Source organism: Azolla caroliniana, unplaced genomic scaffold, assembly GCF_043228905.1.
Source record: "Azolla caroliniana isolate FFs.n. ecotype wild unplaced genomic scaffold, voAzoCaro1.0.p SCAF_4, whole genome shotgun sequence".
Classification (NCBI taxonomy): Eukaryota; Viridiplantae; Streptophyta; class Polypodiopsida; order Salviniales; family Salviniaceae; genus Azolla; species Azolla caroliniana.
This window is the reverse complement of record NW_028230439.1, coordinates 9,892,928-9,909,061: the sequence shown is the minus strand read 5'-3', so window position 1 is coordinate 9,909,061 and position 16,134 is coordinate 9,892,928. Positions and strand designations below refer to the sequence as shown.

General features: G+C 40.1%; 2 protein-coding genes and 1 non-coding gene across 3 annotated transcripts; 1 reads left to right on the top strand and 2 right to left on the bottom strand.

Annotated features, from left to right (window-relative positions):
- Positions 1-1,027: 1,027 nt before the first annotated feature.
- LOC147865049 (protein MID1-COMPLEMENTING ACTIVITY 1-like) lies at positions 1,028-4,319 on the bottom strand. Its single transcript, XM_087317777.1, has 7 exons — positions 3,882-4,319; positions 3,184-3,599; positions 2,564-2,679; positions 2,122-2,193; positions 1,883-1,989; positions 1,652-1,742; positions 1,028-1,475 (listed from the first exon to the last, which is right to left on the bottom strand). The coding sequence occupies exons 1-7, from the start codon at positions 4,287-4,289 to the stop codon at positions 1,423-1,425; spliced, it is 1,263 nt and encodes a 420-aa protein (XP_087173903.1). The 5' UTR covers positions 4,290-4,319; the 3' UTR covers positions 1,028-1,422.
- LOC147865047 (protein phosphatase inhibitor 2-like) lies at positions 4,308-8,891 on the bottom strand. Its single transcript, XM_087318623.1, has 2 exons — positions 8,460-8,891; positions 4,308-4,601 (listed from the first exon to the last, which is right to left on the bottom strand). The coding sequence occupies exons 1-2, from the start codon at positions 8,880-8,882 to the stop codon at positions 4,308-4,310; spliced, it is 717 nt and encodes a 238-aa protein (XP_087174749.1). The 5' UTR covers positions 8,883-8,891.
- On the top strand, positions 5,087-5,191 carry LOC147865048 (U6 spliceosomal RNA). The gene has a single exon (XR_015529735.1). It is a non-coding gene; the product is annotated as a U6 spliceosomal RNA (small nuclear RNA).
- Positions 8,892-16,134: the final 7,243 nt, after the last annotated feature.

Here is a 16,134-nt window from a genome sequence, read left to right as displayed (position 1 = left end):
AATTAATTTTTTAGACTCTAATACTAGGGCAAATCATCAATGCCCAAGCTCACATCTTGGTACCTATGTCAAAGGATTGATACAAGTTATCATATTCACTCACATTAACCCTCCATATTCATCATCATTTGAAGATTAATTTCAGTGATGATTGTTTTCAAAGAAAATCGCAATTATTTCTTGTGAAACATTGCATAATCTAAGGGATATGTTTCTTAAATGCGAACCTTATTAAGGAAGAAAAGTTTATGGTTTATGGTTAGAACTTGGGATATTAACTACTCATGGAGAAATACAAAAAACTTGTGGTTGAGATTAAATTATAATTAATTAGTTTTAAGTTGCACATAATTTAATTATATTCCCTTAATTCAAAACAAAATCTCAGTTCAATTGCTTGGATTATTAAATCTTACTTTTCCCCCCTCTTATCACAGTTTCTATCGATGGAAGATGGGTAGTTTTTTTATTGTGAGATGCATACTAGGAGTATAAATCATAATCGATATTCTCATATGATACAAGGTGTGTATAAATGATAAACTTTGCCTAAAACTATTAGAGACCTGAGGTTAACATGTTGAGTTTCACTTTATACCAAGGTGCCCCTTCCCATAGTGTTCCTTGTTTTCCTTTAATAATTTGTTAGACTCACATGTGTACCATTTGAATAAAGAAAAATGTTCCTGAAAATTTATACATCAATGCAAAAAAACGTAGTTGTAACTTGTACCAATTAAATAAAGAAAATTGTTGCTCAAAAATGTTGTTTTGATGCACGGGCTCATCATGTATGTGTGCAACAATCTATTTCTATTTTGTCGAAATCCAACTTTTTGATTATGGATCTAGACCACAAACATTTGAATGCAATCCAGCAAGCAAGCACAATCAACTAGTATAATCACGATCCTTCAACAATCTTAATTATAATTTATCTCACCTTTCTCACAACAAAAGCTCAGTTCATTAAGGATTCATTAACAAAAAACGCTTAATGGTCACGAAAATTCGGCTGGTTTACAGATTTCAAAATGTGGCATGCAGCCAATGGATGAATTGATATAATGTCTGCGGAATGTCAGATTACATTACATGGCTAATATGCTTTCAAGCACGAATGATGCTCCACATGTTTAGGCTGAAGATATCCAAAGAAGGGAAGAAGACCCTAGAGATGTGAAAGTACACTGCAATGGTTCTAATAGGGAAGAATTTGTTAAATAAGGCATCTGTGCGTCAAATTGGTTTGGAATGATACCAAAAAAGGAAGAGGGGAGCTTGTTAAGGATTAAGATGTGAAACAGGGAGTTGGCCTAGCAGTTCACGATCTTGCGGTCAAAGGTCAGAGGTCAAGAGTTCAAATCCCACCATCAAATGAAGAGGGAGAGAAAAGAAAACCATTTAAAAATAACTGCCATTTCATTCTTCCTCTCTCTTCATTGATTGAGTAGGAGGGGGGCTAAGCTTGAAGTCTGCAATCAGAAAGAGAAGAATTACTGAATGGCAAAAGAAGATTAACAGAAAAAAGAAATGACATGTATAATCACAAATTGGAAAACACCTATGTTTCAACTTAAACCCACATGATGTATACATATACACCTGTGTGCTTCTGTAGCTTTCATTAACATAACAACATAACACATACTCTCATCACGAGCTAGGATCTCCTGCCATTCTTGAACAAGAGCACAGCAGCAACACATCATGTGAGCACACAAATCCTCGCAGCAATCCCCCTAGAGAGACAAGCAAACAAAAAAAGGCATGAATGGTGTTCATGCTTCAATCGATGCTTATATCAAATCATACAATATCCTATGTACGTTTATGTATAATCAAAACCTCTATAAAGGCTAAATGTTTTGCCCTCTCTTACTTCAATGTTATATCGTTTCCGTAATTGACGCCTGATACAACAAGTGTGACAGAAACAACAGAGCATCAATGTATAAGTCATAAGGTTGTTGCATGCCTCCTCAGGAGCTGTCACCATGGAAAGACAACAAAAAAAAATACAGATTTTGATTGATGAGATTGAATGAAAGACGTAGCATTATGAGAAAATGATCGAGCAAAACGCGTCAGCAATAGGATGGAGGTTATATATTTACTCACAAACTTTTCCATCTGAAGCAAAGGATGCTACATCTGAGAATGTGCCACATGGATACATGCAAGTTGATATACCTGAAAACAGCAAAAGAGCAAATTCTTTCATTTACATTATTGTAAGCATATAGTATGTTTACTGCATTTCCACCGCCAAATTAGTACTTTTACGGTAAAACAAGATGTGGTTTTAACAGTGGTTAAGGACTCTGCACCCACTTTCCTAGAGTCTGTTTCACTCCCAACTTGGCCTATTTATTCCACAAGATTCTCCAACTAGAGCTTCATGAATGGCGTTCATAATAAATCATCTTGAAAACTAGTGATGTCTTCAGCTTTCTGTGGAACACTTAAAAAGATAGCATTTCTACATGAACAACTCTGTGTGGCATCCATACCATATATGAATGAGAAACAAAATCTTATTTGGCAAGCAATTATCACTTACATAAGTATGGGTCGGTGCAGCAATCAGATAGACTATTATGCCATGACTCGGTTCCTGAACTTTGCTGAGCATCTGATGAATGTTTTTCGGGAGATAAAAATGAGCCACCATTATGCCTGTAGTCACCTATCACAACTCAAGATTAGATATCAAGTAATGACAAAGCTCTTCATTACAGGTCTTTGCTTCTTGTCAATAAAAAATTTAGGTCATTAATATTGCTCATAGAAGGAAGCGAAACTCTCCATGGAGCCAACATAGATATTTTCCATTCATATTTAAACTTTATGGTTCAAATTATGGCACAAATGCAACTCGATGAGCTGAAACCCAGATGTTTGTCCAGATTCATATATTTTTTCTTTCCTGACGTGAAAATCGTTGACCGTGAAAATTACATTATTATTACATAAGGACTGAATACAAACACTTTTTTTTTAAGCAGATGCAATTTGAAGTTCATGACAATGGATCATCCAAATTTACTCGCCTAATTATCAATCTTAGCCAACATCCAAAGCTCCAGTAAGTTCAGTCATTCTCATTCAGATAAGAACTAAACATACAAATAAGAAAAATGATAGGCCCAAACTAAACATACAAATAAGAAAACGCAATACCTTGGAGAAGGGGAAGAATAACAGTTATCAATGGCATCATCACATTCTTCCATTTGCTCTTCCACTGGTTGCATCATCGTTGCTTGTTCCGAATGCTTAGAAGGTTTTGTCTTCTCTTTAGACCTTCGATTCTGAGGCAATACAGTTTCTGTAACATCTATCAGATGATGGATAACCTCAACCTTATCCATTTCCATACAGTGCTCCATTTGTTGGAGTTCTGTTGTTAGCTTCCTTTTCTCTTTCTTAATGATTTCGGAAATATCCATTCCTGGATAGCTCCTAGACAAGGATCTCTCTAAAAACTTCGCATCTTTTGCATCTACCTTGGGTTTCAGGACCGCCTCATGCACCTGGAGTTCTTTCTCATCCAATGTATATACTCGCTCATCGTTTTCAATCGCTCGTAAGCGTTCCTTCACACAGAAAAGATGTCTCTATATCATTTTCTCTGGGGATAAAAGGGACAAAAAACATCACATTTGACCAATGCACCTATTTCCCAATGAGCCATACCATTATTCTGACAACCTCAATCACACAGATTACACATTGACACAAGAAGCCAGACATGCTGGGATATATAAAGTAAACAGAAAACATGCATGCATACATACATACATACATACATACATACATACATACATCACACAAAATAAAAGGGGAAAGAAAAAGGAGTTGCATTCGTAAATGCTTACCCTGTTATGCTCCACAAGAGTAATCAACGGAATGAGCCCAAGAAGCCTGTCGATCTCTGCTTGGCATTCCTTAAACTGAGCTACAGTGGACCACCCAAGCGCCAGCAAATACAGATAGCTCTTGTCTTTGCAGCTGTTGACGAGGAGGAAAGATCGTCGGAGAGCATCATCGAGTTGATCCAAAGGCTCACGTGTCTCGGGCCATGCTCTGAGCTCAGAGATCTTGAGCCTCTGCAGGAGGTTTCCGATGAGCTTCAAGTGCTGCGCAAACTGCTTGCAGTTCTTCTTGTGCATCCTCGCATTGTTGGCAGCGCTGACGATCAAAGCAATTATCTTGACGGAGTCGAGGCCTGTGAGCTGAACTACTGTTGCAGCCTCCCCAACAGCGTTCCAAGCCATGTGAGACATTCTGAAATTCCGAAGCTTTTAGGGCAAAGTGGAAGAAGATTTGCTTGCGAGCTCTGTTCCCTTCTCCTCCTCCTCCTCCTCCTCCTCCTCCTTCTGTAGATCCGCCTTACTTGCAGAGCAGGCAGCAGCAGTATGTATGTAACTTTGTAAGTAGAATAGAAACCTCCTTTCTTTATTACTACTACTACAAATGTATCTATATCGCCCACCAAAAATGCCCCTCTGTTTTCTGTATTTCCATACCATGCCCCCCCCCCCCCCCACCCCCTCCCTACCTTTTTTGCTTTTCTCTCCTAGATTGTTTGTTAAAACCTAAGGAAATGCTTGACAGATAGATAAGATATCTTTTTAATTAATCTCCAGAAGAGAAGACTCATTACAATCTATGAGACTATGATGCCCAACCAATAAAGATAGATAGATAGATAGATAGATTCTATTATTTGTCTTCGATGGTCAAATATGACCTATGAGGACCAAAAATATTACATTTCATGCAATACACGTGAGAGAGAGAGAGAGTGTGTGTGTGTGTGTGTGTGTGTGGGAGGGAGGGAGTTGATTGGCAACGCGATACTAGAATCCGAAGATGGCTTAAAAGAATCGAGGGAATTAAAGAAAGAGAAAAGTAAAACAAAAAAAACAAATGCCAAGTGTTTTTCAGTGATGTCACTTGAGAGAGAGCACTTGCTGACGCTTGTGTAACCTTCGGAATGGGGATGTGGGCAATGAGAGTAAGATGAGAGTCAAACAAACAAGAAGAGCAAGAGAGAGAGAGAGAGAGAATCAACAATAGAAATCCCTTTTGGGAACATCTAAGAAACTTGGAATGATACAAAGAAGATTAGGATGACCCCTACACAAGAATGACATGCGCAAATTCAGAAATGGTTCAAAATTTTCCCATATGGATGTAGCTTAGTGGATGGAAAAAGAATCTATAATAGAACAAGGGACCAAATTTCATCCAAGTTTATGACTAGTATATCTAAAGGCTAGTATTGATCTTCTTGAAGTTAACTGACCTCACAATCAAACATTTGTCCTGATTCTACAATTTCTTCCTATTCTTTATCATATCCCTTCCACTAGATATACATTAAATCTAGTTGTCTTGTCACGAGCCAAGGTAGTCCAATAGTTTTGAAGTTCCAAGCCAAGTAGGTGGGCATTAAATGAGTAAGTTTTAACCAAATTTGGAGCCATATGTCTAGAGAATCTAGAACATGTAGAGTCAGTCACTCAAAATTGGAGCCATTTATTAGACAATCTAGAACATATAAAGTCGGTCCCTAATATTGGTTCCATTTCATCAAATAGAGTTAGTAGAGTTTTTATTGCATGAGTTGAGGTTAGTACACCTCGGTGTAATCTACCCCTTTCCTCAACTCTCTTAGATTTAGGGGCCAATTATTGTTTCATGCATCCATAATTCGACTTGACTCAAAAAATCCTCTTGAACAATTTTGTGATTTGACATATGCAATGGGGTAGAAAAATAGAATTAAAATTATTAATCGAGGGTACAAGTAAAAGGTAAATAGCCAAATAGTTAAAAGGCTATACATTATATGGGTAAAGGAAAAGGGTTCATATCTTAGTGGGTATGGAGGATTTTACTTTCTTGCCTCTAGATGGGTTCGCATCTACCCATCGAGGGGAGGGGTAGATGTGCATTAATTGTGGTAAGGGGCTTGCCTCTCTTTCCTCTCATTATAAAAACGAAACGAGAAAGACAAAAAGAGGGGTTCATCATTTTTGTTGGAGATAAATTATTTTGGGTTTTTCTTCTTGGATTCTTAGAGGAACTTGTTGTTCTTCTTCCTTCCTCTTGGGTGTTACGGTTTGGACAATATTTGTTTCTTATTTGTTTCCTTATTTCTCACCATTTATATAACTTCTTTAGGATGTACGAGAGTGGATATTAGGCCACTTGTTCTCCAACTTCTTTCTCTAGGGTTGTGTTTGTTTCAAGTAAGGAACATGAGAGATGATAATTCAAGGTATTCAGGAAAGACAAAAATGAGGGAGCGGGAAACTGTGACAATAAAAGGTGAGGTGATTGTCATTTGTGAGCTCAAGCCATCGAAACTCGGAGTTAATCCAATTAACCATTCCAATATTTTCCCTTATTCTTTATTATCTTGTTGTAAAAAGGATTTAATCAATGTATCTTATTAGTTAAATTATTCTAGATTCATTGGATTAATAGAGCTTACAATTGCATCAGTGTTACGTTAGTTAACATGAGCTTTGGGAAGATACTTGTGACAATGTTTGTGCATAAATGGAATGTTATCACCTTCCTGGTCGACAGACACAAAGGATCAAACAACTTACTCTCTAAGTCGTCCTATCAAGGGGACTATGGTTGGAGTTATGGATTCGGTCGAGTCCGATTACTTACTTACTACTATTCACTCTTGATTAATTCTCACTCTCTTACTTTTCTCACATCCGAGTCACTCACTTAATCTAATCACACACATAGAGGTACTGTGAAACATAATCACTCTCCAACTTATGATTGATTGTATACAAAGACACTCTCCCTCTCTCTGATCATACGATTCAATATGAACGACACTCAGAAAAGCGAAATAACCATGACCACAGAGTACTCTAAACTAAAATGATATTAAAATCATACACATACAGATTGATACTTTTTTCAATGCTTTGTACCCCTTTTTATAGGTGGTACAGAAGTTCTCTCCAAGAAACCAAAAACTGCCTTTCGGCAAGAAACCTAAGCATCAATTATAACTCCCTAATTTCTACTTGGTATTTTACGACTATTACATTTCTTAGTCTTCCGTCTTATGATTTCACACTTGTCCTTTTTCGACCTCTAGCTAGGTCAACTACTCTTACAACTACTACTTTGGACTTTTATCCTAGGGTCGACTTGCCCTACTAACACATGGCACGCCTGTGGGACAATGCCTTGCACAATCGAACCCGCCCAGCTTGACTTTAGTGGTCGTCACCCTCATCGTCGTCATCTATCAAAATTTCCAACATGTTGGGTTCTTCTTCCTCCTAGTTGTCATCCTCGGAGGCTTGCTGATTGGGGGTTGATTGTCCTATCGGTGTTGCCGCTTGACCAGCGGATTCGACTCCGCTAATTCATCTGATCGGTAGCTTCCATCCTCGACTGTTTGTTGTACATGTCATTCGTTGGTGCGACTTGTTCCGTCTCGAGCTCATTGTGTTGCGCGTCTCGCCATTGGGTTTCCTCTTGCTCTTGTTCATCTTGCTCATGCTCGGCTTCCTTACTGGTGTTAATCTCCTCTGTCTATCTCTAGTGATGTTGCTACTCCTAAGTCATATCCTCTTCCATGGTATTTGTTTCAGTCTTCTTGTTTTCCTCTTGAAGGCGCTCTTTTTCATAAGACTCGATAGGAAGAATTAGAGAGTAAGTTGTTCAATCCTTTGTGTCTGCCAACCAGGAAGGTGATAACACAAAATTTAACATGCCCGATGGGACAATGCCATGCACAGCTGAACCCACATGACTTTAATAAACTTCAACATTGGTCGTTGGACCAGAACTCCCTCGATCTTCTCCTATCTCGTTGGTCAAAACTCCCTCGACCAAAACACGCGTAACACGAACCTACGACATGAACCTCTCGTTCGGTCGGCACATCCCCTAACATAATAACTTCAGTACTCTCTTTTAGGTCCTAAAATGATGTTTTGTGTATGTGCATGTGTTTTTGCTTTTATTTCACGTGAATTGTCGTAAGTTGTTGTACCCTTGAGTTTTCAAATTTATGTCGATGCCCTCACATTTGTAAAATTTGTTCTCATGCCCCTCTCTTTGTCTTCCTTCTGCTTCCTCTAGAGCGTCCTTCTCTAAATGCATAACTTTCCAAGAACTGGCATTCAGTTTCTTCTACTTCATCATCCTCAGAATCTATCATCTATTTCCTCTTCTTCCTCATCTTGATCCTCCTTATAGCTCCTTGGGAACAACTCTCTTCACCTCTATTGTCTTTTCTTGCAATTTATGGATGCTTTTTATTTTATTTCTTATCATTCAATGATAGATGATGTATCCGTAACTCGGACGAATCCAAAGCCTCTCTTGCTCTTGTGAAAGGGATGAACCTCTTTAATTCCATCACTATCATCTTCTAGGGGTTCTGGAACCTTGTTTCCCTAAAGCTTTTTAACCTTGCGATATTCATTATAATGAGCTTTCCGATGCTCTATAAAGCTCACAGTGTGATGGTGGTTCAAATCCTCGTCTTTTGCATCTTGATCCATTTTATCATCTCCTTCATCTTCGGAATATGTCCAACCCCCTATTGATCTAGAGCCACTACTACTTGTAGAGGCAACCTCCATCAATGTTGCATAGATCTCTTGCGCCTGAATAGCTTGATCAACAAAGGCTCTCTCCTCATCTATTGCTATCGGAGATATGGAACCATCTTCCTTTGCTGGAGCATGGTAGGGTCTCTTTGGTTCTGAGATTTTCTGTTTGGGAGTTTTGTTCGCATGTAGATATTCTAAATTTGCTTTATCGCAAACAATACGAACATTCCTGGGTCTTGTGGGTTTATGGTTTCCACTTCGTTTCATGGTTTTGCTTCAGAAGCAGAATGAAGATCTCCCTCATCGGCCCTATGGTGGAGGTAACCCAAAACTTTGTTGGGAATATGGGATTGAATAGGGATGATTTAAACTTCAAGCACAATTAAGACTAGATGAAACCAGAAGACAAAAATGAGAGTACACCAAAAAATTTAACGTGGAAAACCCAACATAGGGAAAAACCACGGGAAGCGTAGGTTCCAAACAACTTCACTATTTTTTTGAGTACAATGGAATATGACCTCACTAGAGGAGAGTATCTACCTCAAGGCAATGGCCTTGGTTACAACCTTCACCCCATCAGGTGGATAGAATAACAAAGATTACAAACTATGTGCGACCTCTTTAGGTTTTGACTAGAGGAACGTACAAACCTCAAGGCAACAACCTTGGCTACACAATAGTGGGTACAAATGAGTACGGACTCTCAAGGTTTTGACTAGAGAAAATGTCCTAGCCTCAAGGCAACAACCTTGGCTACAATCTTCACCTGATTGGGTAGATAATACAACAATAAGCACAAGAAATGTGTTAGCCTCAAGGCAATAACCTTGGCTACAATCGTCACCTGATTGGGTGGATAATACAACAATAAGCACAAGAAATGTGCTAGCCTCAAGGCAACAACCTTGGCTACAATCGTCACCCGATTGGGTGGATAATACAACAATAAGCACAAGAAATGTGCTAGCCTCAAGGCAACAACCTTGGCCAGAATCGTCACCCGATTGGGTGGATAAACCAATAAGCAATAATCAAGATTATAATTCCTCGCCCAACTGGGTGAATAGAAAAACTAAGAAAAATGGAAATAAGGAAAACATAAAAAGAAGAAACCTGATACAAGTAGACATGATAGGTGTTGTTCAATCCTAGTTCTCTGACAACACGAACAACCCCTCATAGGTCTCTATCTCTGCGTTGGTAGAACACTCTTCCTCTTGCTCACTCTTTCGCTTTCTGTTTTTCCGTTTTTTCTCTCTCTATTTTTCTATTTTCTCTCTTTTTATTTATTTGCTATATATTCTTAGAAAAACTAGCTCTCACTCTATTTCCACCTTCTTTTATGTGGACATGATAGGTGTTGTTCAATCGTGGTTTTTTGACAACACGAAAAACCCCTCATAGGTCTCTATCTTTGCGTTGGTGGAAAACACTCTTCCTCTTGCTCACTCTTTTGTTTTCTGTTTTTCCTTTTTTTCTCTCTCTATTTTTCTATTTTCTCTCTTTTTTCTGATTTGCTATATATTCTCAGAAAAACCAGCTCTCGCTCTATTTCCTACTTCTCCTTTTATGTTTTTCTCCTTCTTGTCCAACGTCTATATACCTGTGTTCACACACACACATAAAAGACACACACCAAAAAAACAATACAAAGAAAAAAGGCATACATATATACCTGTCCACCTACACACACACACACACACACACACACACACACACACACATACACACACACATATATCCCACATATAGATGTATATGTATATATTTGTAAATAGGTATACGTTAATATATTTAATTATATCTTTTTCCCTTTTTCAGCCCCAAGGGCACCCAACCAATTCGGCGCTTAGTCTATAGGTGGTTGTCAGCCGACTCTCGACTTTCTGTCGATCCTTAGCCAGCTCTATGTCGACTCTTCGACCTCAGTCGACTCTCAGTCGGATGTTCGGGCCTAGCCGACTCTCAATCAGCTCTTTGGCCTCAGCTGGTTGTGAGCTCCACTTGAGTGGATAGACCCAACAATTCTCCCCCTCCATCTCAAGTGGGGGCCACAAGTAGGTTTGTCTTGTAGACTTCAAGCTTCTCCAAAGCTTTCTGTTTCTCCTCTATGTAAGAACATCACATAATCATGTGAAGATCATCTTCATCTCATAGACCTCACCTCTTCCACCTTAGGTAGAGATGCTGAAACGTCATCTATCTAGTCATCTACAGTTTGATGATCATGATCCTACCCATCATCATCATTGGTTGCATGTTCAGCCGTATCATCATACTCCTCCACATCTCCCGTGTGACCTTAGGTGTTTAGGGGCAGGAGTTGGACACTTGGTGACTGAAAAACAAGGGGTGAAATTTGGCATTTCATTCGGCTCCTCAGGGAATACCACATCCTTGTTTCTAATGACCTTCTTCTCTAGGTCATATAGTCTATGATCGGATTCCTCATGGCCGTATCCTAGAAAATATGCATGGTTTACATCAGGCTTGGATCTTTCATCTTTCAGACGTGAACACGGGCACTACAGCCAAACACTCTCAAGTATTTGTATGGCACCTCCTAATCAGTCTACACCCTCTTGGGTTCATCATCATCCCAAAAAGACTGATGGAGACAAATTGATGAGTTCATTATAGTCCTCATTGTTTCACTCCAAACGGATTTAGGCAATTTTGAGTGTAATATATATCTTATCCACTCACAAATTGTCCTACTCATCCTCTCAGTCACACCATTGTGCTTAGGTGTTTTCTAAACACTCATCTCAAGCCTAATACCATGCACACATCCATATTACCCAAATTGCCCCCCATGTTCAACGCCATTATTCGCGCACGTACATTTAAGTTTGCATTAGGTAGAGGGAATTCTATTTTAGACAACTTGCTATGATTAGGGAATCTTTAGTGAGTTTCCATCTTCCTTCACCAAAGTAATTTTCATATCCCTCATCATCAAGCTTACTGGTAGAGATGATATTCAACGGAATATCTGGTACATGCCTTACATCCCTCAATACGAGTTTCCTACCCATATTGGAGACTAAGACTACATCCCCTATGCCAACGGCCTCTGTCATACCGTGGTTAGCTATTTTGACTTTACCAAAGTCACCACCGGTATATGACTCAAACATTTCCCGATACGAGGTGATGTGATACGAGGCTCCCGAGTCAAAGACCCAATCAGTTTGTTGACATGCTAAACTATCACAAGAATCATCACAGACAATAATAACATCGCAATCACATGTGGCGGTTATAGGGTCATTTTTCTTGTCGTTATCGGTTCCATTCTTTTGGTCCCTCTTCTTCTTCCTCCAGTTTCTTTCGTAGTGATTTGGACCACCACAATAACGACATGAGAAATCTTTCCTACTTCTAGATTTTGACCTCCCCTCAACATTATTTCTGTGATCTTGTGGACCCCGAGAGTATGACGTCTTCCTCTATTGGGGTTGTTTTCTATGACCAAGGCTTCATGCTCATTGTTGGACTCGCACTCCTTTCGTCATGCTTCTTGATGCAGAAGACTCGACTTAAGCGTGTCCAATGTTAGCTCCTTTTGTTGTGTTGCAGTCCCAAGCGTCACAACAAGGGTTTCCCAACTATCTGGGAGAGAGCCTAACAATAACAAGGTCAACACATTTGCTAGAGGTATATCTAGAGAGATAGTTTGACTTATAAGTCATTCAAACGTGTTTAGATGCTTTGCCATACTAGAGCCATCTTGATATCTAAGTCTTACAAGTTTCCTAAACACAAAGACTCTATTTAAGGCATTTTTTGTCTGAAACATAGGTTCAATTTTCCCCCATAACTCGTGTGCTTTGGTTTCATCAACAAAATTGTTATATAGACTCATGTCTATAAAACAACGTATATATGATGTTGTTTTTAGATGCATTGCTTCCCAAGTTAATGCATCTATGTTCTCGGGTTTGATTATACCATTTAGTACAGGCAACCACATGTCCTTACATACCAACATGTCCCTCATTTTGGATTTCCAAATGGGGTAGTTGGATACAGTCAACTTAATCATCCCACCTAATCATTCATCCATATTCCAAAACATTGCGGAGGGTATTAACCTCGCTCTGATACCACTTGTTGGGAATGTGGAACTGAATCGGGATGATTTAAACTTCAAGCACAATTAACACTAGATGAAACCACAAGACAAAAATGAGAGTATACCACAATTTTTAACGTGGAAAACCCAAAATAGAGAAACACCCCGGGAACCGTACGTTCCAAACAACTTCACTATTTTTTTGAGTACAACGGAATATGACCTCACTAGCCGGACAAAACCGACCACTGGCCAGCAACACCAACAGCCAACCCTCCGGGCAGACGCAACAACAGGGCACCGGCAGCTAATGGCTCCGGTGGATTGGAGAACAGATTGCCGGAGTGGTACACTACATAGAGGCGGAAGAGAAAGTGCAGGTGGACCGGTTGCTCGTCACAACCGGAGAACTAGAGACAGCCCGGTCAAGGATCCGAAGCTTAGAACAAGGCTTGGACCTGGCCACAGATGAATTGTCCAAAATGGCCTGAACCGAACCACCGATCCAAGCACCAGTGACTCCGGTAGATGTACAAAATAAAGAAACATCGGCACCTGTACATAGCAATAAGATCCCGAAGACAGAACCAATCCCGGAGATAGTGGCAGCGCAAGCAAAAGAGTTTGCTGAATTGAGAGATGAACTGGCCGCACAGGAAGCATTACACACCTGAGAGCGGGACTTGAAGAAAGTAGAAGAAGAAGAGCAACGAAAGACTGCTGAGAACCTCCGCCGGGCAGAAGAGAATCTACGGAAAGGACATCAGGCCTATGACCGGCTGAAGGAGGAGAAAGAGAAGGCGTTGCAAGAAAAGGAGAAGCTGCGACGGATGGCAGAAACAGAGATCAAAAGACTTAAAGAAGAACTCCGTCAACAGAAGGATCGGGAAGACCGCGCCCGCCGGCAACTCAACCAAAAGCTGAAGCAGAAGATCGATGATTTTGAGCACCTGCATCGGGACTACAAGCACCTGGATACGGATCATAAGAAACAACAGGAGAAGATGGCAGAGCTCCAGTAGGAGGTGCATCGAGTTGAGACGGCGCTAGCGGAGGAACGGGCTGAAAGAACCACGCTGCTGGAGGAAGCCGTGCAAGAACGTATGGAGCTCCATAAGCAGCATTATGAAGAGAAGGAAAGAGCGACAATGGTATCGCAGAGGTTGCAGACCACCTATCAAAACCAATTGTCACATTACCGGGAGCAAGAGGCGGATACGGTGGCACTGATCAAGTAGTTGAAGGACGAACGGCAAGCCGCGGAGGACAAATCGAAGATGGGATTGGAGCGGATCCAGTTCATTGTCCAGGCATGGAGGAACAAGACCAAATGCTTGATTGACGAAAGCTCCGTGCAATGGTGGGACAAATGGGCAAAGCACACAACCGAGCTCCAGTTGTTAAGGGTGGACGTGGAAAACCGGTAGAAGGATGGCGACGACTGTTACATGCTAACAAAGGAGGACTTCACCACCGTAAGAGATGAGTTAGCCGAGGATTTTGTAACTCTGGCGGAGGAACAGTCAGCAGTGGTCCGGCAACTTGTAGCCCAGCTAGATGATGATCGACTGGATGCTCAAATCCAGTTTGAAAGCTATGAATGGACCAGGCTACGGAGAGAAGAAGCAAAGCAGGCGGCGACCGTCAACCTCAGCGATGAGGAGCCATCACCAGAGCAAGGACCGGACGGAGACAAGGCCGGGGTGAGTCAACCGGAGTCAAATCCGGCGGAGCAGCTAACGGAGGAATCACCGCCACAACCGCCGGTACCGAGAGCCAAATAGACGCCATCTAAGGAGCAACAGTCGGAGGATTCGGAGCCACAATAGCAGCCACAACCGCAACAACATCAGCCACAACATCAGCCACAACAACAACAACAACAACAATATTCTGGATACCCTGGAGCAAAGTATTCTAGATATCTTGGACGAAGGCTAAGGGCCGGATAGTGGGATTCGACGTACAAGGTACTATCCCACGGGCGTGCCATGTGTTACCCGGCCGATAAAGGAGTAAAGACCAGAATGTGAAAGGGATGGTTATTCGGAATCTATTTTAATTAAGTAGAATAGATTATAATTATGTAGTGAACGGACAGACCGGAATCGGTATGCTGATCCGGATCCGAACCGGTTCCGAACAAGTGCCAGTTGGCACCGTTTTGTACGCAACACCGGTGACCTATATAAAGGCCCGGTTACAATGTAAAACTTTAACGGAGAATTAATATAAGCTTCTTGTTTTATCTTCACGTATTGATTACCGTTCTGTATTAATTGTTATATCTTACGCGTGTATTAAGTGAATGCCTTATTGCTAAGTAGCCAATTAAGTCGGATTAATCGTTGTGTCTTAAGTTATCTCGTCGTAACACCCCTTTGGTGAAGTGTCTTCCGAAGACACCCTATGTTAGGCCATTGTCTGGCCCAAGGAATAACAGACTTTATAAAAAGCATGATGCTTTCCATGTGGTAAGATATACTTAGTCTCTTCCGTCACTATATGAAGGGAAGAGAAAGATGTATTGAGATAATTGATTCTTGGGTTTTTATTACAATCTAAATATTGATTAATATAATACTTGAGGGATTCACAAGTTTTGATCTCTTTACCAATCTACTCTAATCTATTCTAAACTATTTCAAATTATTATTATGATTTTAAATATTAAGTTAAACTAATTTACTATATTCATGGGATTCACGAATTTCTATCTCTTTCTTACAATCTATTCACATTCATAACTAGATTTGCCTCAATTCATCCTCCTCTTAGTTCAAAACCCCAACAATTCCCACCCGACTCACGCAATGATCCGGCGCTAAAAGATTTGCCTCAATCTCTTCTTCCTCCTAGTCCAAAACCCCAACGATTGCCACCCACTCATGCAACGACCCAACACCGAAAGGCACGACACCGGTTTGGGAACTAGTTTGAAATATTGTAGCTAGAGAGCTTCTGACATATGTGTTAAAACCGTCTACCGCACCTTACATATGGTTATTACCCAATAATATAGGTAGCACAGGAACTCCTGGAGTTACTCTATGTGAACACAAATCATTCTCATAAATGGTTAAGTAAAGATGAGTGATTAAGATAAAATAGTATGTTTTGATAAAAACAACTAAAACGCTTAATGATTTCTTTAACATTTCAATCTTTGAAGAAATAGAGAATTTAATGTAATTGAAACACATTATAAGGATCAAAATAGTCTCTTTTGCACCACTCGACACGAAAATAGAATCAATGACTAAAAACTTAAAGAAAAACAAGATAAATGTCTCTTAGTTTATAAAGAAGGAGAAAACATAAAATGAGAAAAATGTAAATGTTTACTATTCCAAAAATGTAAGGAGTCATCAAATGTCCGAGTTGGTTGTATTCCAACATTTTTCACTTGTCCAAGTACAAGTATTCGATAAGATCATC